At 37.2% G+C, this 26,121-nt stretch overlaps 1 protein-coding gene across 2 annotated transcripts; it reads left to right on the top strand.

Moving 5' to 3' along the window:
- LOC104240956 (protein PSK SIMULATOR 1-like) lies at window positions 1-24,577 on the top strand. 2 transcript variants are annotated; one of them, XM_009795872.2, is made up of 13 exons: window positions 1-132; window positions 1,272-1,634; window positions 2,238-2,563; window positions 2,664-2,756; window positions 2,853-2,943; window positions 10,530-10,623; window positions 12,268-12,365; window positions 12,546-12,615; window positions 13,351-13,445; window positions 21,821-21,937; window positions 22,065-22,141; window positions 23,460-23,504; window positions 23,592-24,577. In XM_009795872.2, the coding sequence occupies exons 2-13, from the start codon at window positions 1,323-1,325 to the stop codon at window positions 24,097-24,099; spliced, it is 1,926 nt and encodes a 641-aa protein (XP_009794174.1). In that variant the 5' UTR covers window positions 1-132; window positions 1,272-1,322; the 3' UTR covers window positions 24,100-24,577. The 2 variants fall into 2 exon arrangements, with proteins under 2 accessions (XP_009794174.1, XP_009794168.1); XM_009795866.2 differs by having other exon boundaries at window positions 1-240.
- The last annotated feature ends 1,544 nt before the right edge of the window (window positions 24,578-26,121 follow it).

The raw sequence follows: 26,121 nt of genomic DNA, 5'->3' as shown, positions 1-26,121 counted from the left end.
TTCGCTTACTCACCTCCCTATTCCCTCCACCTCGTACGCAGCTCCAAAATATACTAAAAGACCCAAAAGCTACACAGAAAGGGAAAGAGTGACCAAGTTCATCACTTTAATCAATCATCATTCTAATCAAATGTAATTATCCTTCTTTCTTGTTCCTGTTGTAGAAGGAGTATTAAAGAGAGTTGTAGAATCTGCTTTAAAAAATCCAAGCTTTCATCTTTTTCCCTTTTCTCTTGCTGGGTAAGTTGCTTTTATCATCACATTCTCCTATTTGGATGCTATAGCTTATTCTCACGGTGTGTCTGTGTGTTGTTACTTTCGACTTCATTTTGATAATAATTGCTTGTTCCCCGAGTCTCCTTATTTGTCTTTTTTTTTATAACCGTGGTGTTTGGACAAGTTTGTGTGGACCTCGGCTAATTTTACGAGATACCTGCCACATCCATCAGCAACAAGTATCAGATAATTTTGTCAATCAAGGCTTGGACAGATGAGAAAGAAATCACCTTATTAGCCCTTTACATGCCTTCTTTGATTTCAAGTTCAAAAAGATGGTTTTTTTTGTTAATAAAAATATGACTCCCTCCGTTTCAATTTAGATGAGTTAGTTTGACTGGCATAGAGATTAAGAAAAAAAAACAAGACTTTTGAAACTTGTGGTCTTAAAAACTTAAGGGTAAAAGCTTTGTGGTGCCATGATATTTTTGTGGTTATAAAAGCTTTTCATTAAGGGTAAAATGAGTAAAATGAAAGTTTAAAGTTAAATTATTTTCAAATTTAGAAATGTGTCATTTATTTTAGAACAGACCAAAAATGAAAGTACCTCATCTAATTTGAAACGGAGGGAATAGGTGATTTACTCCCACATGGTTGGTAGAGTTATATGTTACTTGTATTGGTGGTGAGAGATAGGAGGTACCTGATGGAATAGTTGAGGTGCGATCAAGTTGGCTCGGACACCACCGTCCTAGAAAAAAATATTTGCGAATGAGTTGTTCTTTTTGTATGGTTTGTTCTTTTACTTTAGTTGATTTAGAAAGCAGTTGTTCCCAGAGTTGGTACCATGGTAATCTTCTGTTTAGAATGTTGTTAAACTTTGTTTGGGATTGAGACTTAGTTGTTATAGTTGTAGATGTTTCTGAACTTCCAGCTCGACGTATATCTATTTGAGCAGTAAATTCGAGCAATTTCCAAGAGCGGCTTTGACGGTCTCAGTATTTTGCAGTTTTAGGTTGCTAAGACAGCTTTTCACATTTTTTTGTTTAATTTAGCTCTTGATGGGAAGACTGAGATTGAAATAGGCTGAAGGTCATATTCAGAAGATGGGTGGCATTTGCTCTAGAAGATCTGCCGCTGAGAGCACAACAGATGGTGGCATTCCACATAGTAATGGTGCTGGAGTTGTTTATCCGTCACATAGATTGCCCACACACATAAATAGTGATCCTATGCAATCTACGGCTGGGGAAAGCACTGATAACCAACTAAGTGAATCAGCATTATCTTTTCCTGAGGTGAATAGGATTTCCCGTGGGGCTCCTATGGATGATATTTATGATGGAATTCCAAGATTGTCCAGAGATTTATCTAATAAATCTACATCAACAAGGTCAAAGCAAGTTGCAATTGCAAAGGTGAATAGTTCAAGAGCTGTTTCATCAATAAAAGTATACCTTTACGGCTTTACTGTTAAAAAGATTGCAAATATGAGTAGTCAATCACATATGCTATGTTATGTCTTTTGGCTATGACCTGGATGCATCTCTCTTTTCTTTCATTGTTAGTTATGGTCTGAAATTCGATGTAATAGTTTATAAAGATAAATGGCCCCCATTGACAATAAGCAAATATGAGGGGTGGATCCACTTATACAAATGGAAGATTTCTCAAGAAAATGGATAAATCAAATGTGAAAGAGAGAAGAAGAAACCAAGTGAAGGAACAAAAGAAATGCTTTTATTGATGCAGTGTTTGTTTTTTCGAGTATGTTATGTGAAACTAAGAATGCGGGAAACCCCGTGCGATTATGATGAGTTACTTGGTATTTTTTGCTTCATCTCTTGTAACTCCTCTGATAAAACTGTAGAATGGAATTTGATAAATCCCTGAAAATGTCTACTACTCTTTATCACAACATCGGATACTGCATGACACAGATTGTCATGGTATAGCCTCCAAAATGGATAAAGCTCACTGGATTCTGTTAACTGGAATTTATTTATTTTTTCGCTTGAAAGGTTTCGGAAGTAAGTTCACTGTTGGGGAGAGCTGGTACAGCAGGGTTCGGTAAAGCAGTAGATGTGTTGGACACACTGGGTAGCAGCATGACAAATTTAAATCTAAGTAGCGGTTTTGCGTCAAGCATGGCAACAAAGGGAATTACAATATCAATTCTGGCATTTGAAGTTGCAAACACCATTGTCAAGGGGGGCAATCTTATGCATTCCCTTTCACAAGAGAATATTAAGCATTTGAAGGAGGTGGTTCTTCCTTCAGAAGGTGTGCAGCTATTGGTATCAAACGATATGGATGAACTCTTGAGAATTGCTGCAGCAGACAAGAGGTGTGAAAGATTCTGAGATAGCTTATTGCCGTAAAGTAGATGCTACTTTCAGGTTTTGTGCGTAGAGTGTGAAATTCCTATTATTCTTGTAATATGACAGGGATGAACTGAAAATATTCTCTGGTGAAGTGGTTCGTTTTGGAAATCGCTGCAAAGATCCTCAATGGCACAACTTGGACCGTTATTTTGAAAAGTACTTGCTATAAACTTTAGTCTAGTATTGCTTGCTTGTCATCCGAACAGTGAAATGTGTGTTCATATCATTTATAGTGCATTTCGTTATATTTAGGTTGGAATCTGAACTGACACCTCATAAACAATTGAAAGAAGAAGCAGAGGCTGTAATGCAGCAGCTCATGATTTTGGTTCAATATACAGCTGTGAGTTTTCTCTCATTCGTTCTACTTTTTTTTCATCTCTTTGTGAGTAATAAAGGAACAGGAGAATATTATTAAAGATACTTCTCAACTGTTGTTTTATGGAGCTCAATTTTATACCCATACTTTACAACACACATAATAACTATTTTCCGATGTGGGACACTAAGTATACTATATATAACACTCCCCCAAGCCGGTGCATATAAATCATATGTACCGAGCTTGTTCATTTAACTTCACAAACTTTGTAACAATATCTTCTAAGAGTATTTTTTTCTATGACGATCACTCAGTCTCAATGTGTTTAGTCCTCTCATTGAATACCGGATTTAATACAATATGAAGGGCAACTTGATTATCACACGCAAGTTTCATCAGATGGATTTCTCCAAATTTCAATTCTCTGAGCAACTGTTTGACCCAAACTAGCTCACATGTTGCATAGCCATTGTTCGATATTCTACTTCTGCACTAGATCGAGCAACCACATTTTGTTTCTTGCTTTTCTAAGACACAAACTTGCTTCCTTTTTTTTGGATGAAGTAAGTGATATCATTAATGGCATCAAATAGATGCAAATAGTACAAAAGATAGTAAATGCAAAGGTGAGTTTGTTAGCTCCATTACAATGTGCCCTGTACTAAAGATAAGGAGCTAAAAAAGTTCAAAAACTTATCAATTACTCCAGCTATGTAAAGATAAAAGACAAACTGAGAGTGTGATTAGGAGTTGATATTCCATCAAAACATCTTCAATTCCTTTCTGTCCAGATACCCACCGAAAAACACAGGCAGGAATCATTTTCCAGATCTTCCTGATGGACCTACCAACTTTCCAAGAACTCCAGCACATGAAGGCATCCTTAAACCTTTCATGTCCAAAAACGGAACATGTTACACAAATATCTATAGCAACTGCACAATGTAGTAGGAGATGACTGTTGGTTTCTATGTTCTGATGGCACATGTAGCATCTGTTGACAATGTGTATGTTCCTTATCTGGAGATTGTCATGAGGCAAACATGCTTCGTAGAGTGCTTTTCTAGCTGAAACAAATCATCTTAGGGGGTAATTTTGTTTTCCAGATTAATTTTCATGGCCAATTATCCACCATCTCATTCTGGGCATAAAGAGTTGAATATCCTGCTTTAACAGAGTATAGACCATCTGCTTTATCACTCCATCTTAGTCTGTCTGAAATCTGCTCACTGGTTATGCAATTCTCTAATCTTTCAAGTAATTTGAGTAGCTCTTCAAGCTCCCATTCCTGTAGGTTCCTTCTGAGCTGTGGGTTCCATGCATTGTCCGCTCTATTTTGTGAGATAGTGTAGTCTGGATTACTAGGGATCAGGAAAAGATTAGGATAATCAGTTTGCAAAGCTGAATTCTTCAGCCGCTTGTCTCTCCAAAATTTTATGTTTGTCCCATTACCAACTTGCAACCTGCAGTTCTGGTAAAACAGTTTGGTTATGTTCTTCCACAAGCCTATACCATATCTAGACGTAGACACAAAATTACCTCCTACTAAAACACAATATCTAGACGTAGAGCATCTACCAGTAGGTGATCCTGCCCAACTAGCATTTGTGTATCCAACGATTTGCTCATCGTCTCGATTTTCAAAGAATAGTCCTTTGCCTGGGCCGGATTTTATATACTGGAGAATGGAGACAGCTGCATCCCAAAGAGTCCATAAACTAACTTACAATACTCATAAGAAAGGAAATGACATGCCTAGTCACTATGAGGTAATTCAACTTACCGGTCTATATCTTGTGGAATTGTTAAGAGGCCCCCCTGCCCTCGCAGAAGCTTTGCATTCCGATCTATATGAGTGTCAATGGGTCTACAACTTCTCATTCCGTATCCTCATGAATGTCTAAAGCATACTTTCTTTGGGAAATAACAATACCTGATCTAGATTGAACGACCTTATTACCTAAAAATATTTCAATTTGCCCAGATCCTTAGTCTGGAAGTGCTAAAAGAGGTGTTACATCACATCCTGATATTGCTGATAATAACGATACTGTCAACATAAATCACCAAATAAATACACAGTTTGGGAGCATCCTGGCTAACACATGACAACCTTAACAAACGAGGTTTTCAGTTAGTCAGCAGATGTCAGCTATGCAAAAGAAATCAGGAAATTGTAAGTCGCTTGTTCATGCACTGCCTAGTGGCCACTGATATATGGAACATGTTCTACTGTATTTGGCTTAAGCTGGGTCATGCCACAGAATTTGAGTGAGGACACATGAGTTGGACTCTTCGGAAAGTTGATAAGACCATAAAAAAGATTTGGCTGATGATTCTTGCAATTATTTTTGTTGTTTATGGACCGAGAGGAATAGAAGATGTTTTGATGGAATCTCAATTCTAAATTACTCGCTTAAGGCTAAATGCTTCCTCAATTTGTTTTGTTAGACTAAGTTATCCCCTGGACACTTTTTGGAGTTCGTTAGCACTCTTGTTCTAGATTGACACATTGTATAGGGGCTAACAATTTCTTTTGTATTTTTGTTTCCTGTAATTATGCTCCTTGTAACTTTGCATCTTCTTGACGCCTATTTTAACCTTATTTCATGACAAAAAAAAAACTTCCGCATCTAATCCTACCTGTGAAGCATAGGCACTAATGACATTAATTGTCTCATTTCCAGAACAAAACTCAATGAGATAGTCCTATTCCCAACTCGCTTTACCTCTACAACCTTGTCAAGTCCCCGTTCTACAATAATACCCACTCATTTTTGTTTTTGTCTACCCAACAATACCTTTATTTATAACCCGCGTTGTCTATATCTCTAGTCTTTTGACCTGTCCATTTAGTTTCCTGGAGGCATGCAATATTAACTTCCTCATTTTTAACGTTTCCACTAAATCTATTGACTTTTCTGTCAAAGAGCCTATGTTGTAGCTACCTACCTGAATCTAACTATCACGACCCTAAACTCAAACCTGTCGTGATGACACCTATCAATAAAACTAGGCCAGCCGACTCCCACAATACTACCATAATTCATTAAAAACTATGCCAAAAGACATCATGTTTAACAGAATTTCATAAAAGAAAACAAGAGTTGAACTCGAAATTTGAAATGCAGAAAATAAAGCCCCAAACATCGTGGTGTCACTGAGTCATAAGCAACTACTACAAACTGTTCTGAAAATAGCAAGACTAACATAGTCTGAGAATAACCAAAATACACTAAAGGGAAGATAAAGAAGGAGAAAAGCAGGACTGCGATCGCCAGGCAGCTACCTCGCTATCTCCGATGATCTGCTACTGAGTAAATCAACAACTGCTACCGTGGCCAGAGATACTTGGATCTGCACACGAGGTGCAGGGGGTAACGTAAGTACACCAACTCAGTAAGTAACAAGTCCAAACTATGGACTGATAGGTAGTGACAAACTTAACCTCAACAGGTAACAGAAATAAACTGTGCAGGAAAAGTAGGCATGCTATCAATTCAAGTATACAGCTCAAACAGTAAAATAAAATACAGATCTGAACAAAGTGAGATATAAAGCTCAGCTAAACTCTACATGCCCATGCACAGAATGTATGAAATGCACCATGTGCTCCCACTCTCAAGTGCTCAACCACTCGGTACTGCATATGGCCATCCGGCCCAGGGAAATCCATCCCGGAACATATACAACACTGACTGCAAGTCAACCAGTATCGAGGAAGAAGGGTAATCCAACCCTTTGGAGAAATCCATCTCCAGATATCAAGACTTCGGACAAATCCATGTCCAGGGAAATCCATCCCTCAATAATATCATCTGCGCTCACTGGGGGTGTGCAGACTCCGGAGGGGCTTCTACAGCCCAAGCGTTATCATAATCATCAACATAACTGCTGCGGCGTACAGTCCGATCCCATAACTATCACTCATAATCAGGCTCTCGGCCTCACTCAGTCATCACTCTCCAGTCTCACACACGGGCACACAATGCCCTGAAAACTAACCCGGAACAATGATATGATATGCCAATAAATAACAATTGAGACTGAGACATGATATGAAATGCATGAATAAGACTTAGGCCTCATTTGTTTGCACTTAATGGATGTCTGAATCTTAATCATTCAGATCTCAGACATTATATACGTTTGTTTTTAAAGTTTGAATTTTAATTATTCAGATCTTAATCATTAAATGTGTTTGTTTTTTTACTTCACAACTACTTAATGGGTCTGAATAGGTCTGTATGATTAAGATCTATAACAGAGACTTAATTTCATTAAGATGCTATCACATATTCATTATTAATTACCGCCATCGCCTATCATTATCAACTACCACTATGCCGCCGCCACCACCATGCTAAACCACCACCCCTCCCCACCACCACGTCCACCACCACCACACCATTATCATCCTCAATCATAGCCGCCACCATTATCTACCATCACCACCCACTGTCCCTACCACTCCGACCACCATCATTCTCACCCACAATCAACACTCATCCACCTCAACTACCACCACTGACCACCCCATCAACAACCACAGTCGGCACTGCCCATCATTATAACCTACCACCACCCACCCACCACCTTCCTCAGTCACAACTACTATCACCACCCGCCATTATTCACCAACCACCACCACCATCCTCAATCATAATCGCCACTACTAACAATCACTACTAGCTACTAGCTACTAGCATGAAAAACCACCACCATCAACTACCACCGCCTCTAGTCGGCATTCACCCGTTAGCCATCACCACCAACAACTATCGTATTTTAGAAAACTGTATATTTTATTGACAGAATATTAGATTAGTTATTTCATTTGAATTTTATGTTTATTAATTTTCAAATAAAGATAAATTTTATACATTCAGATGTTAAAAATCAAACAATCTTAACTATTTCTATTCAGATCTTAATACACATCTTAATATATTCAGATGTGTATTCAGATTCAGATGTCTTAATCTTATTACAAATCTTGATATTCAGATGTGTATTCAGATTCAGACGTCTTAATCTTAAAAAAAACAAATGAGGCCTTAGTACAGAATATCAATGAAACTAGTGAGATGACAGCAAGAAACAACCACTAGGGGTCCCAACAGTATCGGCGTAAAGCCCTAACATGATATCTAGCATGATTTACAGCTCATTTACTTAATCACATGATGGAAACACATATATAAGCAAGAACGAGTCACTAAACGGTGCCATGGGATGAACCAGGTCCCGATTCTCACGGTGCACGCCCGCACACCCGTCACTTGGCATGTGCGTCACCTCAATACTAATCACATAACACATAGTTCGGGGTTTCGAACTCTCGGAACCAAGTTTGGAAACGTTACTTACCTTAAACAAAGCAAAATCCTACTCCGCGATGACCTTGCCTCTCGAATCGGCCTCCAAACGTTCTGAATCTAGCCAAAAGTAATACAATGCAATCAATATAGGCCAAAGAACCAATTCCACAAGAAAAATTACTTAATTGGACACAAATCCCGAAATTCACTCAAACCCGGCCCACGTCTCGGAATCCGACAAAAGTCACAAAACTAGAAAGTCCATTCACTCACGAGTTTACCCATACCAAATTCATCAAAATCCGACATCAAATGGCCATTCAAATCCCCAAAATCATCTCTCCAATTTCCAAGCCTCAAACTCCCAAATTACATCTCAAAAACACACCAACTAGGTGGGAAAATTAGTGAGGAAGCATAATTATTGAATAGAAATGATCACTAGGAACTTACCTCAAGATTCACCTTCAAAATCCTCTCAAAAATCTCCAAAACCGAGCTCAAGAATGTTAGAATTGTGAAAAATCCCGGAACCCTCGTTTTTGAACCTTTTATATACTGCCCAGATGTCCTTCATTGCGATCGCGGAAATAGCCTTGCGATCGCGAAGCACAAACAGGCTGCCCCACATTTTAACCTTACTCGATCGCGAAAATACACATGCGATCGCGAATCACAATCTCTCAAAATTACGCGAACGCGCCCAGCTCTACGCGATTGCATAGAGCAAATTCCTTCACCTCACTACTGCTCCAAATCCTTCTACGCGAACGTGACCTCAGCCACGCGTCCGCGATGCACAACTTCGCATACCTACACGATCGCGATCCTATCTCTGCAATCGCGTAGAACAAACTCACCTCTGCCCCCAAATAAGCCTACATGATCGCGAATGGACTCCTACGATCGCGTACAAGGAAACTAGAAACAGCCGATACCAGATATAAGCAATTCAGCCATGTTGCCAATCAAAAACCAAGTCCGTTAACCACCTGAAACTCACCCGAGGCTTTGGGACCTCAACCAAACATACCAACGCATACCATAACATCATTCAAACTTAGTCGAACCTTTGAGTCACTCAAAACAACATCAAAACACCAAATTACCCTAGGATTCAAGCCTAAGAACTTCTAAACTTTCAAATTTCACAAACGACGCCGAAACCTATCAAATCACGTCCGAATGACCCCAAATTTTGCACACAAGTCAGAAATGACACCACGAACCTACTCCAACTTCCAGAATTCCATTCCGACCCCAATATCAAAATTTCCACTGCCGACCAAAAATCGCCAAAATTCCAACTTTCGCCAATTCATGCCTAATTCTACCACGGACCTTCACATCACATTCCGGACACGCTCCTAAGTCCAAATTCACCTAATAGAGCTAACAGAATCATCAAAATTCCAATCCGAGGTCGTTTATACATAAGTCTAACATCCAGTCAACTTTCCCAACTTAAGCCTTCACAAAAGAGAGTAAGTGTCTCAATTTACTCCAAAATCACTCCGGACCCGAACCAACTAACCTGGTAAGTCAAAATACAACTGTAGAACACAAAAGAAGCATAAAATGGGGGAACGGGGCTATAACTCTCGAAACGACCGGCCCGGTCGTTACACTAACTATCTTATAGCTTCTTTGTCCTCATCCGTCCATGAGGTGGGGACCTTTTTTGTTTTTGCACCACATCTGAGCACCAATGTGGGGGGACTAGCTTCTTTACACACGCGCGTCCATGATGGCTTATCCTTTTATAGTTTGCCCCACATCCCGGCGTTGATGTGGCGGGACTAGCTTCTTTGCCCATACCTTTTCATGATGTGGGAACCCTAACTCATATCCTACACACCCAGGCGGCGATTTGATGGAAGACCTAAGCTTATTTTCATCACTCTGTGTACTGATGTAATGTGTGCCTAGTTCATCACGTCCCAAAGATATATATATATATATATTCTGAGCATTTATTATGAATTGGCTAGTCTTATGCTGCTGCCAACCTACTGCAACCCTCCTCTGTCATTCCTATTCGGGATAGGCATTGTGAGTAAAACTCATACAGGTGGAGTTAGAGAGCTTTGTGCTTATCACAAAAATAAAAAATAAAAAAAGCAAAAGAAAAAAAGGAAAAAAAGAAAAATGATCAAAGAAGCTGGACTGGGGGCTTTATTTGCTCATTCATTTGCTGTAACTGGGGACATCTACTTGCATTCCACTTCCTTCAAACCAGATTAACCAGCTCAGGCTCTAGTAAGGAGAATTTTTTGCTTTTTGCAGGAGCTATACCATGAATGTCATGCATTGGACAGATTTGAACAAGATTATAGGCGTAAAGTTCAAGAAGACGATACTTCAAATGCTACTCAGAGAGGTATCCCATATCAACAGTTATTCCCTGTTAAATTTGTTTTTCCTTAATGCAGCTTGAAGCTCCATTTTCCATGTATGAACTCAATGTGTTTAGTGTTCGCCATATTCTTATGGTCTACCAGCATAGCAATTTTTTCATGTTGTGGTGTCTTCAGAGCACTCCATATGTCGGTATGTATGGGGTTCATTGAACAGGTTACTAATGTAACAGTGTTTAGTGAATGTTCGCATGGGGAAATCTCAAAGGTCATGAGTAAAAAGGGGGGAATTTAGGAGGAGAATGGGAAGCAACTCCGGATTTACATTTTATAATCCTTCTGAATAATCTCTGTTGAAGACTTCGTTTAGGGAATAGACATCTCTCTGGAATAGAATCAAAAGCAAATCTCACACTTTCATCCGAATATCAACTCTTGTACTGTAAGTTGTAAAGACTTCAGTTAATCTATTCTAGAGAAAAAACGTGACTTCAAAACAAGACAAGTTGCCAGCAAAGATAAAAGTTAAATAAATGTACGTTGGTCAATACGCTAATTTGAAGCCTTAATATTGTTGGTGGACTTCTAATTATGGTTTGTTGCCTTCAGGTCCAATGACCAAGTACTCTTGTTAAAAAGTCTGATCTCTAAGTGTCCAAGCATTGGATACTAACATATTTTAATAGCCAAATATAATTATTAGAAGAGATTGTTTGCACTCGATATTGCATCAGTCTGGGAACAAGTCAAATTTTCTTTAGAAAAACCGCAAATGGAAATCTTACTTTCTCATATCTGTGTCCTCGTCCTGCCTTGGGGCTATGCAGGGAAAATCGGAGCACCCCTACTCAAAAATGACTTCAAGTTCATTTTGGGTAGAAGTCAAAAGAAGGCTTTGTAGCACAATTCAAGTTTTCCCCATGGGAATTGAGGGAATGGTGTAGAATGGACTATAGGAGGCAGTCAGGCAGTGACAGTTTGCAGTAGTTGCATAGCTGGTAAATTTTTTGGTTCTTGTTTGATCGTTGAATGAAAGATTAGGTGGTACAACCAGGGAAATCTCAACCAGGTGGAGGGAATTTATACTGATCTATTGATTCTTCTTTTAGTCTTTGGTTGTAGACACCCAACATACTTCTCTATACTTTCAGGTGTGGTGAACCATAATTGTGGATCCTTTAGTTTTTAGTTCTTTCTAAAATAAACTGACAGGTTGTGGGTTCTGGCGTTGATTACTTAGTCTTCATGAGTTGTGAGTAGTTTTTACTGCTCACCTCCTTTCAGAATCTTTTCCTCTCAGACCAGTCTGTAATAACTATAGACTATTTTGTCTGGTGATCTAAAAAATTTCTTGTTGAGTATGTGGGGTTATTAGATGATCGCTTGAAGGATAATCACTTTGCAGATCAATATTGGTTTTGTGGTTCACAAGATTAAATTTTTCAATGTAACTACCAAGGTAAATGATTTAAATCAGATCCTGATTAAGGCAGGTTAATTCAAACTCTTAGTCCAAAAAAGATGTTAGGTTTGATATAGACTAGCACCTGAGTGTTTCTTAATCCTCTTTGTTTCTTGTGCTTTCTTGCCTTCTTCTTTTTCTTTTCCTTTTCTTTTTCTCATTTGCTGCATGTCTGGTATAATATTCTATGTTTAATGTTATGTAGGAGATAGCCTTCCAATTTTAAGGACAGAGTTGAAAAGTCAAAGGAAGCATGTCAAAAGCTTGAAAAAGAAATCCCTCTGGTTCAAGATATTGGAAGAGGTAGCAAGTCAATGGTGATTTATGATCTCTTTTGTTTTTGAAATTAACAATGGTAATTTGATTTCTACTTGGTGGGCTTGTTACATGATACATATTTTATATAGCATGAGATGGTTAAACTGTTTTAGATAAATTTATCAGATTTCTTTGAATTGATCAATCTTACACTCGTAATTGAAGGTGACGGAGAAGCTAGTGGACATTGTGCATTTCCTTCATTTGGAGATCCATGCTGCATTTGGCTACGCTGGTAATGCATTAGAAACTTCAATTTAACTTCTCTTGTGGTGCTTTGTTGCTGTCATGTCTGCGATAGTTGGACGAGTGATTGCTGTTATTATGATTTTTTTTTCCCACTAATGTTTGTAGTCATGTTTTGTTGTATATCCTGAGAGATTCATTTTTCGATGGAACTTTCTATGTTAAATTGTTGATAAGTATGACGAAACTATACCTCGATTTGATTTTATCAAACTAGTGGGAGCTTAGTGGACTGGGCTGTCCTTTTTTTATGCTTGGCGTGAAGGTATGTACTACCAGTGATACCTATCAAGTTGTCTGTTGAAAAAGATGGTTTCTGCTGTTGAAGCATGTCCAGTGATCTAGGGGAATCATTGGTCTTGGATGAATTTTTGAGTAATCTGCTACTAGTATTGCAGATAACAGAACTATAGTTTCTAAAGATTTTGCTTATTGCTCAATACTTGTGTGTGATGTTACAGTTACACTAATTCTACAACTAATGAGTTGATCCAATGGTCCCTTCTGAAATGGCGTATTATTTCATTTGGCAGACAGAAACCCATGGAACTCACTTGTGAACTTCTTTGTTTAATCATAATAATTATGCATTACTATGCTGATTTTGCACAACATATCTAGTTAAAATTGTATCAGCCTGTCTTGACTAGACTGCACATGGTTTATTGACTAGATTGGCAAGTTTGTGGTATCATTATTACCGTAGTCTTGATGACCCATGCAGATGGAGATAGACCTGTGAAAAACAACCACGAGAGGTTGGGATCTGCTGGTCTTGCATTGCATTATGCAAATATCATCAGTCAGATTGATATACTTGTAAGCATCCCACACCCATTATTTGAAAAATCACTGTTATTTTCAGCACACTTGCTCTTAAGTATTTTGTCTTTACTTCCATCCTTCCATCCAACCTACTTTTGTTCTCTATTGGTAATGTGAGGTTATGGAATGTGGAACGCAAGTCCTGTTCTTTCTCTAGCTAGCTAAGACACCTTTTCGGTGATCATATCAACAACCCTCCTCTATGCTGGTATATGCTCTCATTGTGCTTCAAGACTCCCAGGAGAAATTGGATTGAAGCTCACCAATCTGCCACTGAATTTGTGAATTTCAAATCTTTGCTTGAATTTGATATCTGCTAAGTTTTAGTACTTTTTGACATGCTAACGGGCAATTACATTAGTAATTCATCTGGAAATTTCCTCTTTACTTTTATGCAAAATCTTTGTCCTTCAATTTGTCACTTAGGTTTTTTTTTTCATCTTTATTCTGTTATAACAGTTTTGGAACATTAAGAATTACACTTATTTCACTTGCTAAAGCGCACCTTTTGATTCCTTTGATGACAACGCTAGTTCGTTGGTAGTCTTATATACATTTTTCCATTTCTTGTAGACATCCCCAGAGAGTTCAATAACAAAATAGTTCAAATCATTTTGAAGTGCTTATGTTCCTCTAATGTTGACTATTGAGTTAAATAGTTGATCCATAACTACTCAGCATAGAAGTCCATAAGCGTCTAACTATTTTGCCCCTACTTTCTTACTGAGATTACCAAATTCCTCATGTTCATTATGTTGATCTAGTGTTTTGATTGAGCCAACATCAAGCGGTACGTTGGCTGTTCTATTCCTTACTTTTGTAAGGTTAACGTGGTTAAAATAAATTGCACTAGGAGGACTAATTTGATCGGTCCAACAGAATCACCTTAGATGATTCAGGTGATGAGTCCAACATAATAGCTACTTTTGACTATAACCAGGGACCAAAGCATTTCAATCTGCACCATTTTCCCCCTTCAATTCCTTTTTTTTCCCGCTTCACAGCCCTCTGAGCTTATTCTTTTGCCTGAATCAACAAATTTAACTTACTTTTCTGACGGTTAACAGTACCTATAATCTTTCCTACTTGGAAATATAAAAGTTTCCTTCTTTGGGGGGGGGGGGGCAATGAAATTCCCTCTTACTTTTCTTGCTCTATCATTTTCTTTCCCTTTCTTGTTATTTTTATTTTATTTTTCCAAATTCTTTCCCTTTCTTCAATTGAATTCTTCTTTTTCACTTCCTTCTGAATTCTAGTTAAAAGAAGAAATAAAAATATAGAACAACTTGGCATTGGGATTGACTCAGGCTCTCAACCAGTACAAGCTAATTCTGCGAAAGTTCCCTCTGTGGTATTGACTTTACTGCTTCCCTGTCTTATCACTTATGCCTCCTCGTGTTTCTCCTTCGACATGTTGTTCCCAGATTTAATCAATAAAGCTTGGAAGAGAGGTTATATTTGTCAGAATCTTCTTCTTTTTGGCTTATGCTGAACATAATGTTCTGTTTCTCTCTGGGTTGGCAAATGGCATAGAAAATCTCAGATGCTAGGTCCAACTTAGAGACTCAACTAAGTTCCAGAAGCTATTATATTGCACCTAAATTGCTGAAAGTTAACTGAAGCAATGAATGAATTGGGTAGTCAGTTTTTCAGTTTAGTTGAGTGGAAAGCTACATAACAGACTAAATTGATCTTCCATAGTGGTAGGAACAGCTTGAGCATCTTGTTAGAGTGGCCAAGTATGGAAAGAAGGTATATTTCTCAAAAAGAGAAAAAAGAGAAGTATTTGAAGGGTTTAACTGATTTTAGCAAATGTCTAGAAGTGCTAATGTCATTCAAGCCTCTATTTTATCTTTTTGATTGTCCAATTGGCTAGTCTGGATATTGAAGTGTTTTCCATTTTGGCCGGGTTTAAACTGAAGCATCCATCCTCTTTTTTCCATGTTCTTCTCTAATCAGGAGCCCTAGTAAGATGAGAAGTTAGATAACAAGCTAACTTAGTTCTCACAAGATGGACCTTGAGATCTTAAGTTTGTTAGAGATTGTATCCCATGGAATCAAATTTTAGAGGCAAAGGCTTGTTTAGATCGTACTTTCTCTTTGCAGTATTCCATCTTCCACTCTGTTACCTATGAGAAGGTTTTAGCCAATCAGCTTTGAAAATGCCATTGTAGACGTAACCGTTAAACAAAAATCTTGAGTATTGAGATTCTGTGATGCTTGACAATTGGACTACAATTAGAAGCAATGCCACTATGACAAATGATATCTTCTCTTTTATTTTAGACTTATAGAAGGTAGCGATTATTGTAAATTAGATATTGGGATAGTGCAACTAAGATCATGATCTGACAATGTCTATTATCAGAATTTTGGAGGATCTCATTAAACTATCATCGGAGAAATTTGGCGCTTGGGCTTACTTGCAAGCTTTGTTGTGTTATAGATATACAGGTTTCACTTTTTTTTTTCTCCACAAAACTTCTGGTTCTTGTGCATAGTCCGCAAAGGGCCTCATGTTGGAGAATCATTATCAAAATGGATGTGCAATTTATTTTCCATTGATGTGTATGGTGATCACCATATTTTAGAATTTGGGACAGTGCAAATGAGTTTTTAGTATTTGATCATAACAAACCTAGCGCACCGTAAGCGCCGGAGGTGTTCTTATTGTGAAGAACAAGAGAAGAGATGAGAAAATTTGTGTTGTATGAATTGACAATGTATAAGAAGAGTTCCTCATAAAGAAGTTCTAGACCACATATACTTTGGTAAATATTTACTTCATACTCCTAGCATGATAAATAAGCATTTTACTACTAAAAATAAATTATATGCATAAAATTCTTTGGAATATTACAAGACATAGTACAATGAATCTGGTCAATATTGTAACTCTCTGTCAAGTTGGAGTATACAGATCATAGATTCCGAACATACCACACATATATTGCGTTGTTCATCAGAGTTGGATTGCATTTTTAGCGGATAAAGTGACAATCAATCTCAATATGTCTAATGGTCCTTTCGACGCTTATTGATTTAGATGCTCGATATTTATTTCATTTGTGTTACTTCTCTGAACTTTAAATTTCTTGAGTAACTGCTTAAACTATATAAGCTCACATGTCACAGGCTTATAACTGTATACTCAACTTATGTCTTGGTCTAGCAACCATATATTTGCTTTGTACATGTTGCTTGTTCGATCAATCCTACCCTAGCTTATTAGGAATTTAGGATAGGACCTTGTCATATCCCGTATGACTTGGACTTATCTTGGCTCTCTTTTCTGAGAAGCGAGATTGTGAGACTTCGATTAGATGGTTTGGTGTGCATAGTTTTCGAGAAACATGGGATTGTGAAAGCAAGGCTTATTGCTTAATGTCTTACGTATAAAAGAGGTAGAACCTCCCCCGAGATGGTAGGTTTCCTTTAATCAAAACATAACACTTGAATGTGGATTGCCTATTGAATGAGATCTAGCCCAATATGCATTCTTAAACCTGACCCATGAATTTTTAGGTCAACTACTTCATTGGATGGACATCTAGCCTAATATGCATTTGCAAACCTGACCCGTGGATGGAAGTGTACAATAAAAACCGAAAAATCAAATTGAAGCGGAAAACCTAGTAAAACCAATGAAAGACCGACTTGTGGTTTGACTTAAAACCCGACAATATCTGGTTTGGTTTGGTGTTAAACCTCCCCAGGAAAAAAAATCCGAATCAAAATCGAACCAAACTGACTATATATGTATAAATAAGACGTATGTTTGTATATGTATTTTGAATTCAGCAACTCAACTATAAAGTAAAAATAAAATTTTTAAAACTGGATTAAGAACTTATTTATTATCTTAAGCTCATAAATGAAAATAAGTAGGGCAGCCCGGTGCACTAAGCTCTCGCTATGCACGGGGTCTGGGGAAGGGCCGGACCACAAGGGTCTATTGTACACAGCCTTACCCTGCATTTCTGCAAGAGGCTGTTTCCACGGCTCGAACCCGTGACCTCCTGGTCACATGACAACAACTTTACCAGTTACGCTAAGGCTCCCCTTTTCATAAATGAAAATAAGTAAAACCAAAAAAAAAAATGCTGGGGGTTTTGGCCTGAATTTTTTTGCTAATTATAAATGCATCTCATATGTAACATTGAAGACTTAACTCCTTCATGACTTATTGTAAAGATAAAAAAAGGCAAAAACCAGATGCAAGTAACTAATTTAGCAATTCTTAAAGTTTGACCAACCTAATTTAACCTTTACCATAGGCAGAAATTAGGTTGTTTCGTTGGATTCGGACAAATCCACAATGGTTTCAATTTTGAAATGGAGAATAAGTGCAATAACACATGTTTTTATGCCGACAAAAATGATTTGGGTTTAACCATTTATAGTGAAGTATTAAATTTATTAATTCACCTATATATAAGGCGGGAAGAAATACCCTTTAAGATACTTTCAGTTTCAAAAGAAAAATAATATGTATCATTTCATGTGTAAGTCTAAACTAGATACATTTATAACATGACATTAAATTCAGTATTTTCTTTTATTAATTCACCTATATTTAAGAAATATCCTTTTTTAGATACTTTCAATTTCAAAAGAAAATAATATGTATCATTTCATAATTAAGTCTAATCTAGACACATTTATAGTGAGATATTAAGTTCATTAGTTCTACATACAAGGTGGGACAAATTTTTTAATTTCAGTGCATGCTTGGAAAATTCACATTGACATACACCTAATATTCACGTGATTGGAGAAAAAACTAAGACCCCCGAAAAAATTGGAAAAATCAAAACTAGAAACCGACTTTATGTTGGTTTGATTTGGTTAGATTTAACAAACTGACATAGTTGACTTGGTGTTTTTTGAAAGGAAAAACCAACTAAACCGAACCATGTACACTCTAACCGTGGACTTTAAGGTCGACTACTTCTAAGACAAGGAGAGCCCTTAACATGCTTGGGTCGTTATAAGAGATTGGTCGATAAGTTGAATTATCTAACCATCACATGCCCGGATGTCTCATTTGTTGTTATTTTTGTCGGTCACTTTTTGCTAGATCCTCGTGATAGTCGCTAGGATACAATGGTACACATCCTTCAACGTATCAAGAATAATCCAAGACATGACTTCAATAAGAGGATCGAGGAATTAGTGAAATTATTACGTATGCAGATGCATACCGGGCTAGATCCATGACTCCATTCGATAACTGTCTACATCCAGCTATTCTGCATCTTGGGAAGTTTCCTGTTTTTTTTCTTTAATAGGTAAGACATGAACAAATAAGCCTGCTTTCATAAATTTTGCTGCTTACCGATTGAAAACGAAGTGCCCCAAGCCATCTAAGTACTGTCTCATTTGCCAAAGAAGAGAGCTGAAACTTAAGTTGTCCCAAATCTTTAGTTTGGAAGTGAATGAAGAAACCTCATTTTAGTGTCTCACCCTTTCTGGTCATCTTCATTAATGACTTAACCTACGGATGAACATGATAGAGACACTGATGATATAGAGTGTCATGAGAAAACAATCTGACATACATGAGCTATTGCAAAATGTTGAACTACATAAGTGAACCGTCCAAACAAACTCGTGGAGACTGTTTGATGTTGACATACTAGACTGGACTCCCCTAGAGCAACAAAGTAGGTATTGCTTCATAGAAACCTCCTCCTCTAGCTCGTTATGGAGAAATGTGTCTTTGATATAGACCTAATAAAGAGACCGAGTTTCATGCATTCATAGATAGCAAGAAGAGAGGAGATCACCACAGTTATGAACTTTGGGTATGCTGTAACTACAATACGAGCTTTAAGTTGGTCAATTTGTCCATCAATCCCTATATTTATCAAGTATACCTATCGACACCCAAATGTAGACTTTCCGGCCAGCAACTATACTAGTTTCCATGCACTGGAATGCAAGATACACATTTCATAATCAATTTGCACATTTCATCCAGGACTAGCTAATGCCTTGGTAGCTCGTGGAGTAGAAACAGAAAATATTGACAAAACAAAAGTATACTGGTATGGAGACATCAAATGATAACTTAAGAAGTTATATAGGGGGGTGAGGGTTTTGAATGGTGTGAAAACATTTTCGAACAACGATAGTGAGATCATCTATTGGAGGCAAGGCATGACTGGGACTGGAATGCGCGCGATGAAGTAATTGAGTCATCTACTGTACTATCAATGAGGATCTCACTACTAACTAAAGGAGGAAGGTCGAGAATAGTCAAATTGTGGAAAACAAAAATATGAATGATGATGCTCAAAGAATGTTCATATTCGGAGACAAAAGTACCAATATAATGCGGGAGATTTAAGTTTTTGCAAGCTGCGAGTACCCATAAAGACATTTCACTGACATCACAGTGATTTATCTTTCCTGAAGTTACATCATGCACAAAAAGTTACTCCCAAAAACTTTATTCGGAAGTTTATACAGAGGTTCATTAGGATATTGATCGAATAAGGAATTTGATATTTTGGAGCCGATGAAGACATACAAGTTGATTAGCTAACACCAAGAACTGGTTTTATCTAAAGTTGAAGAGGAATATTATAGTGAATTACTGAAGTAGTATTGTGTCGGTAGTCCAACTAGGTGATTGTTCTTGTGCTCAACTATCCTTTTAATGTTGAGGAGTGTAATGAGATGATGACTAATGGAGTCTTTCTTGGGAAGATATGGATACTTTGAATTGACTTGTAAAAGTACTCTTTGGTATTGTCACTTTGTAAGGTACAAATTGGGACTCCTATTGGATTACAACATCCTCATAAATTTTTACGTATGTAAAACAACTCAAAACCAAGTTTGCAAGGGCAGTGGGAGTAATCATCTATCAAAGTGAAACAGTAATGGAAGCCAAGACTAGAACTAACTGGCTTGGTTATATATATTTTGGTGGACAAGTTCTAAAGTGGTAGATAGTCTACCATTATCTTGTTTTGGGGAAGTAGCGCATTTTTGTTTTCCAAGTTTATACAACTTGCTATCTATTGATTACATGGCGGAAAATTAGAAAGTCTCTGTCGAAGTTACGAGAGATGGTGATGACCAAGATGACCATGGATATGAAGATGGGATTCACCACTAGTAAATGCAGTGGAACCACATCCAGCCACTAATAAAGGCCTCATGACTCGTTCCCTTTATCCAATTGGCCGTCTTGTAACCTGATCTTGCACAAGAGCTCATTGATTAGTAAAGCTACTTGAACAGTCAAGGAATTTCGTCTATAATATAAGGCAAAATGGGCATTCAGGAGCATATAGGACGTAGTTAAGAGTCAAAGATGGAGTAATGAGAACTTAGTGACTCCTATGTCCATAGTTCTGGTGCCATTAGTAAGGGTGCTTATGGGTGGTAACTAAATGTTGGAAACCAGTCCTGTGATCTAAGATTCCTAAATAGAAATGAAGAGCTTTTGAGGCATGTATTTGAGTTACTGGTATATGTGATAGAGATGGACAAATACTTATTTTAGGGCTCCGTCATATTTTTCACTAGATCCACAATTGACTGATCTCCTAAATGTGCTTTCTGATTTTTGCTTTCCATTGCCATTTATGATTAGAAAAGAAGAGTAAATTGGTTTTCACTTGACTTTTAGTGGTGAATTTGACAAATCTGAAATGGACTCAGGATGCTGGAAAGCCCAAGTAACAAGTTCTTTGTCATTTTTATTTTTCTTTTGTGTTGAATGGATGTTGTCTAAAGCTGACTGGGTGCTGACATATCTCTGACTGGACTGATAACATGATGCTGACTGCTAACTAGTTTGCTGAAATTGCTGACACGGCATTGACTTGGCTGCTGATTGGATTACAATGTACCGAAAGAACTCTATATCTAGGAGTTCTATGCCATGTATATAATAAATAGTTTATTTGATGCTCCTAACACTTTAAATATTCCATTGTTAGCTAAAGAATATATCCAGAGTTATTGGAATATTACACAATATGATACAAGAAATCTGGTCAATATTATGGTGGTCATCGTGATATTGTTTGTGCCAAGATACTCATAGCTTGACAAAAGCAAACATGTTGCGAGTATTTATTGTGAGAAGATGCCTCTTTTCCTCCCCTCGTTTCGAAGTGTTTCTCAACTTTTGTTATTTTTACGTGCATTACTGTCTGTCAACTGCTGGAATTATATGTTTTACAATCTAACAGAAGCGTAACTGATCGGCATTTTCAAATCATAGCCACATTAGTTGACTAGCTTATTAAACATGTATAGATCATTGTTACACAGTTATATTTTGTGATTTCTTTATCAATCACATCGCCTATAGGCATTACTAGCTAAGATATCTCTGTTATGGTCAGGTAACTCGACCAGGGACAATTCCCCCAAGTACAAGAGATGCTCTATACCAAGGGTTGCCACCAAGCATAAAGTCAACTTTACGTTTCAAATTACTGTCATTCTCACTCAAGGAAGAGGTACTTATGGTTATATGATTTATATCGTGTCTAATGTCGAGGATGGGTTATTCTATATTTTGCTTGTGACGGGTTTGCTAGTTTCTTCCTTCGAGTTAATTGAATTGTTAACAATTTCCTTGTGCAGTTGACAGTCCTGCAAATCAAAGGTGAAATGGAGAAAACATTGCAGTGGCTTGTACCCATGGCAACCAATACTACCAAGTAAAAACTTCTGTCCATGGCAAAACTTGTTCATTGGCTATGGTTGCATGAACGTTACTATGTTCTAATTCCAATATGACTTTTGCTCTGCTAATTCTTTTTGGGACTTCTTTATCAAAAAAATAAAACTTTTTGGGACTCCTAATATTGGCGGGATGCTGTTAGGAGGTAATCTTTCCGTTTCTACATATTTTACATGACTTGAGGTGATCATTCAAAATAAAACTGCGTTGAGACTGATAAAAAGTTATCCTTATGTGATGCTGGGAACAAAAGAAAGAGAAGTAAACAATGGCTGGTATGATGAAAGAGAAGTAAACAATGGCTGGTATGATGTAGGATGTTTTAGATGGTAATTTTATTACAGAAGATGCTTTCCCCGCAAAATCATTTTCCAATTTATTTTCGTTGTTTCGTTAAGCATAAATTGGTGAAATACAATAGTGGCTGTTGGATGTGGAAGGTTGAGGCTGGGCATGGCTTTAGTGTTTGGCGATAATTATAAGTAGTAGGAATGGAAATAATGTTTACCTATAGGAATAAGTGTCAGTGGACTGAAAATGAATGTTGTTGTCCATTACATAAGTTGTTTTCCTTCATTTCATCTGAATGAAAATGATTCTCACTGTTTTCAAAGAGGAACACGTGTCATGGACTGAAAAGATGGTTTCCTAGACAAAAGCATTCTCAATAACTTCTTGGGAACTTAGTGACAGAAAATGATTTCCAACGATGACGTATGTCATATAAACTGGGCCGATCTATTTAAAGGAAAAGACATGAAAGGGTAAAAGTAGCTTACTTTGTTATTGGCTTGATAATGAATGATGTATTATTTGAAACGATAAAAAATAAAAGATGTATCATTTGACATCTGTATCCTAATATGTACATCTCTTCAGTACAAGCACTAGTTTGGCCTGCTAAAGAGTGTGGTTGGATGAGGTCTTGCCCTCCTTTTCCACCCACTCTTGTATGGTAAAAAGAAGTAGGTGGTTTATTTTTATCCTCCTCTCCTTTGATCTCTTATCAAAGTCAATCCTAATTCCTAAAACAGTTCATTTATCCTTTCCATCTTTATAGAGAAAGAAAATATAACACAATATAGATTCAGGGTTTAAATAAAAATGTCATTCCATTTCGCTTTTATGGTGCTTTGGAAGTCAAATAGGGAAGGAAGTTGATACTTCTTAAGTCTGCCCCTGAAATTCGGAACACAGCAGACGAAAAGTAATTATGCATTACGATTTAAAATATTTTGGTTTAATCATCTCCCCGCATGCTTAATACTGTTTTTTCTTTCCAAATTTAATTTCAGGGCCCACCATGGCTTCGGATGGGTTGGAGAATGGGCAAATACAGGGTGAGCTTAAATCTGTGTGGACTAATCTTTTAATTCGATTGCATCTTCTTTTGGCTTTGTCTAATTGAAAAAAGAAAATATCTGTAGGTCCGAAATAAGCAGGAAACCTGCTAGCCAAGTTGATCTTCTTCGAATCGAGACATTGTATCATGCAGATAAGGATAAAACAGAAGCATTTATTCTTGAATTAGTGGTGTGGCTCCATCATCTTGTCAGTCAGTCAAGAATTGCTGCTAATGATGGAGTAAGATCTCCAATCCGTTCCCCTAATCAAAAGTTGATTCAGTTCTCTACCCACAAACCAAGCTCTCCATCTTCTCCGTTAACGGTTGAAGACCAAGAAATGCTTCGTGATGTGAGCAAGAGAAAACTAACTCCAGGGATTAGCAAGTCTCAAGAATTTGATACTGCAAAAACAAGGTTGAGCAAGTACCACAGGCTAAGTAAGAGCAGTAGCCATTCACCTGTAAGTGAAACCAGGAAAGACCCCTTTCCTATCAGGAGACCCTCTTCTGTTCCAGTGATCGACTTTGACATTGACCGGATGAAAGCTTTGGATGTCATTGACAGAGTGGACACAATTCGAGGTGCTTAACAGTACAACATTCGACTGCATTGCCAACTCGGATATCATGTGCATAGTGGTATAGTAGGATACTAAATTGGCAAAACGGAAATGGAGTATCTTTTAACTGGACATCGGCTCTACTGTGATGGTACAGCAGCCCTAATGCATCAACAAATCATCTTCATCATCTTCCCTTGTAGTATGGTCTATTTACGTTAGGGAACCGGATATTAACGCGTAGAGGATCAGAGATTTGTTGTAATGCAATATTTCCAGTATATTCAGGGTGCTGCGGCGAGTGGAAATGATTTTTCTTCTATTTTTGTTTTCTTAGAGGAAAAATGGGGGGCATGGTGGGTAGGTGGGTGGGGAAGAAGGTAGAGTTGAGTCCTTTTTTTGTGGAGAGAAATGTATCTTAAATTGCTATTATCTTATGTACATTGTTTTAAATAATTAAAAGTTGGGATTTTTACCTATCTATACCATATATCAAACCTTATTACCCTCAATGTTTAAGGTTTGTGTTTATTACATTTAAGCATACCAAATTACCATTTTTATACCATAATTCAAATTAGGGATATAATTAAGGGTTCATTTATATTAGGCATAATTATAGGATTGTATCTTCCCACTTTCTCTTTCCTTTCATCTCAACTATTCACAACACACACACAACTCATGATGCTCCTATGCTTCCTCTCGTTGATCATCCCCAACTGCCCACCACCGTCGAAGAATATCATATTTTCAGATTCACAAGAAAATTTTAAATTCTTTGATCAAACCGCTTGAATTCCCACTGGAAATAATAATGACAGAGAGTTCGAAATTCTTTGACCTCTTTTTTTTTTTTGGGCAGTGGTTGAAGGTTACTGGTTAGCACAATCGATTGAAACTCGAAGAAGAAGAAGAAGAAGAAGAAGAAGAAGAAGAAGAAGAAGAAGAAGAAGAAGGACATATTTCCAGAATTTGTAGATATTTTGTAGTCAAATTAGAAAAATTGTAGATAAATTGTAGAAGATTTATAGAAGTTTTAGTCTTCCCAATCTACAATTCATCTACAATTTATCTACAATTTATCTATAATATATCTACAATTCTACACTTTAACTACAATTTAACTACAATTTCTGGAAATACGTCTTCTTCTTCTTCTTCTTCTTCTTCTTCGAGTTTCAGTCTAAAATTCAGTCAAAACCAAGTCTAATCTTCACCAAAACCCCTCAAAATTGAGATATAAACTCCTAAACATATTCCGAATTATTTACAACAACACCCAATCCAAACAAATAATGATTTTTGAAAACCCAAATTTGAATTCAAAGCTTTCAATCTTTTTAATGGCTATCAATGGTGGAAAATATATGGAAGAACAAATGAAGATGAAGATGAAGATGAAGAACAAAAATCTCCTCAGAATCACACGCAGATCTGGTGCCTTCATTTTAGCGCATTTTTATGGCAAAATCTACCTATTTTTGGATTGGTATATAATTTGTAGTAAAAGTGTGGACTACACGGGTAAATAACAAATTATGAACATTTTTTGTAATAAGGTTTGATATATGGTATAGATTGGTAAAAATCTCTTAAAAGTTTGTTATGTTTGTCTCCTATATTGTCATCCTTTATACACTATTAAATGGACCGTTCTTTGCAGACATGAATGGAGCCAATAAAGGTTTTTACGGGATGTGCTTTTCTTGTAATTTGCACACCTATTTTTTTCTATTTTCATTTAGACATAATTTCACATATATATTTTCAATGATAATTTTACTTATATACCAACGTTTTTATAATTCCACTGTATCAATAACATTTGCGTGAACGTCCCCTAGTGAAGGTTTGATCACTCACTAAGCGTTCGGGGCATTTGCACAGGCAGCCACATTTAAGGCAGCTATTCAAAATATGGGCATAAATGAAAAATTAGTGCAAATTTAGCCATAGTCAATCTTTGGTCTGAAGTTCGAAATACAACAACAGAACTTTAATTTAGAATTTGAATTACTACACCTGAATTTCAGTCTAGTATTTATGCCA

Source organism: Nicotiana sylvestris, chromosome 4 (assembly GCF_000393655.2).
Source record: "Nicotiana sylvestris chromosome 4, ASM39365v2, whole genome shotgun sequence".
Taxonomy (NCBI): Eukaryota; Viridiplantae; Streptophyta; class Magnoliopsida; order Solanales; family Solanaceae; genus Nicotiana; species Nicotiana sylvestris.
Note: the sequence above shows the minus strand (reverse complement) of the source record. Positions and strands in the feature narration are given on the sequence as shown.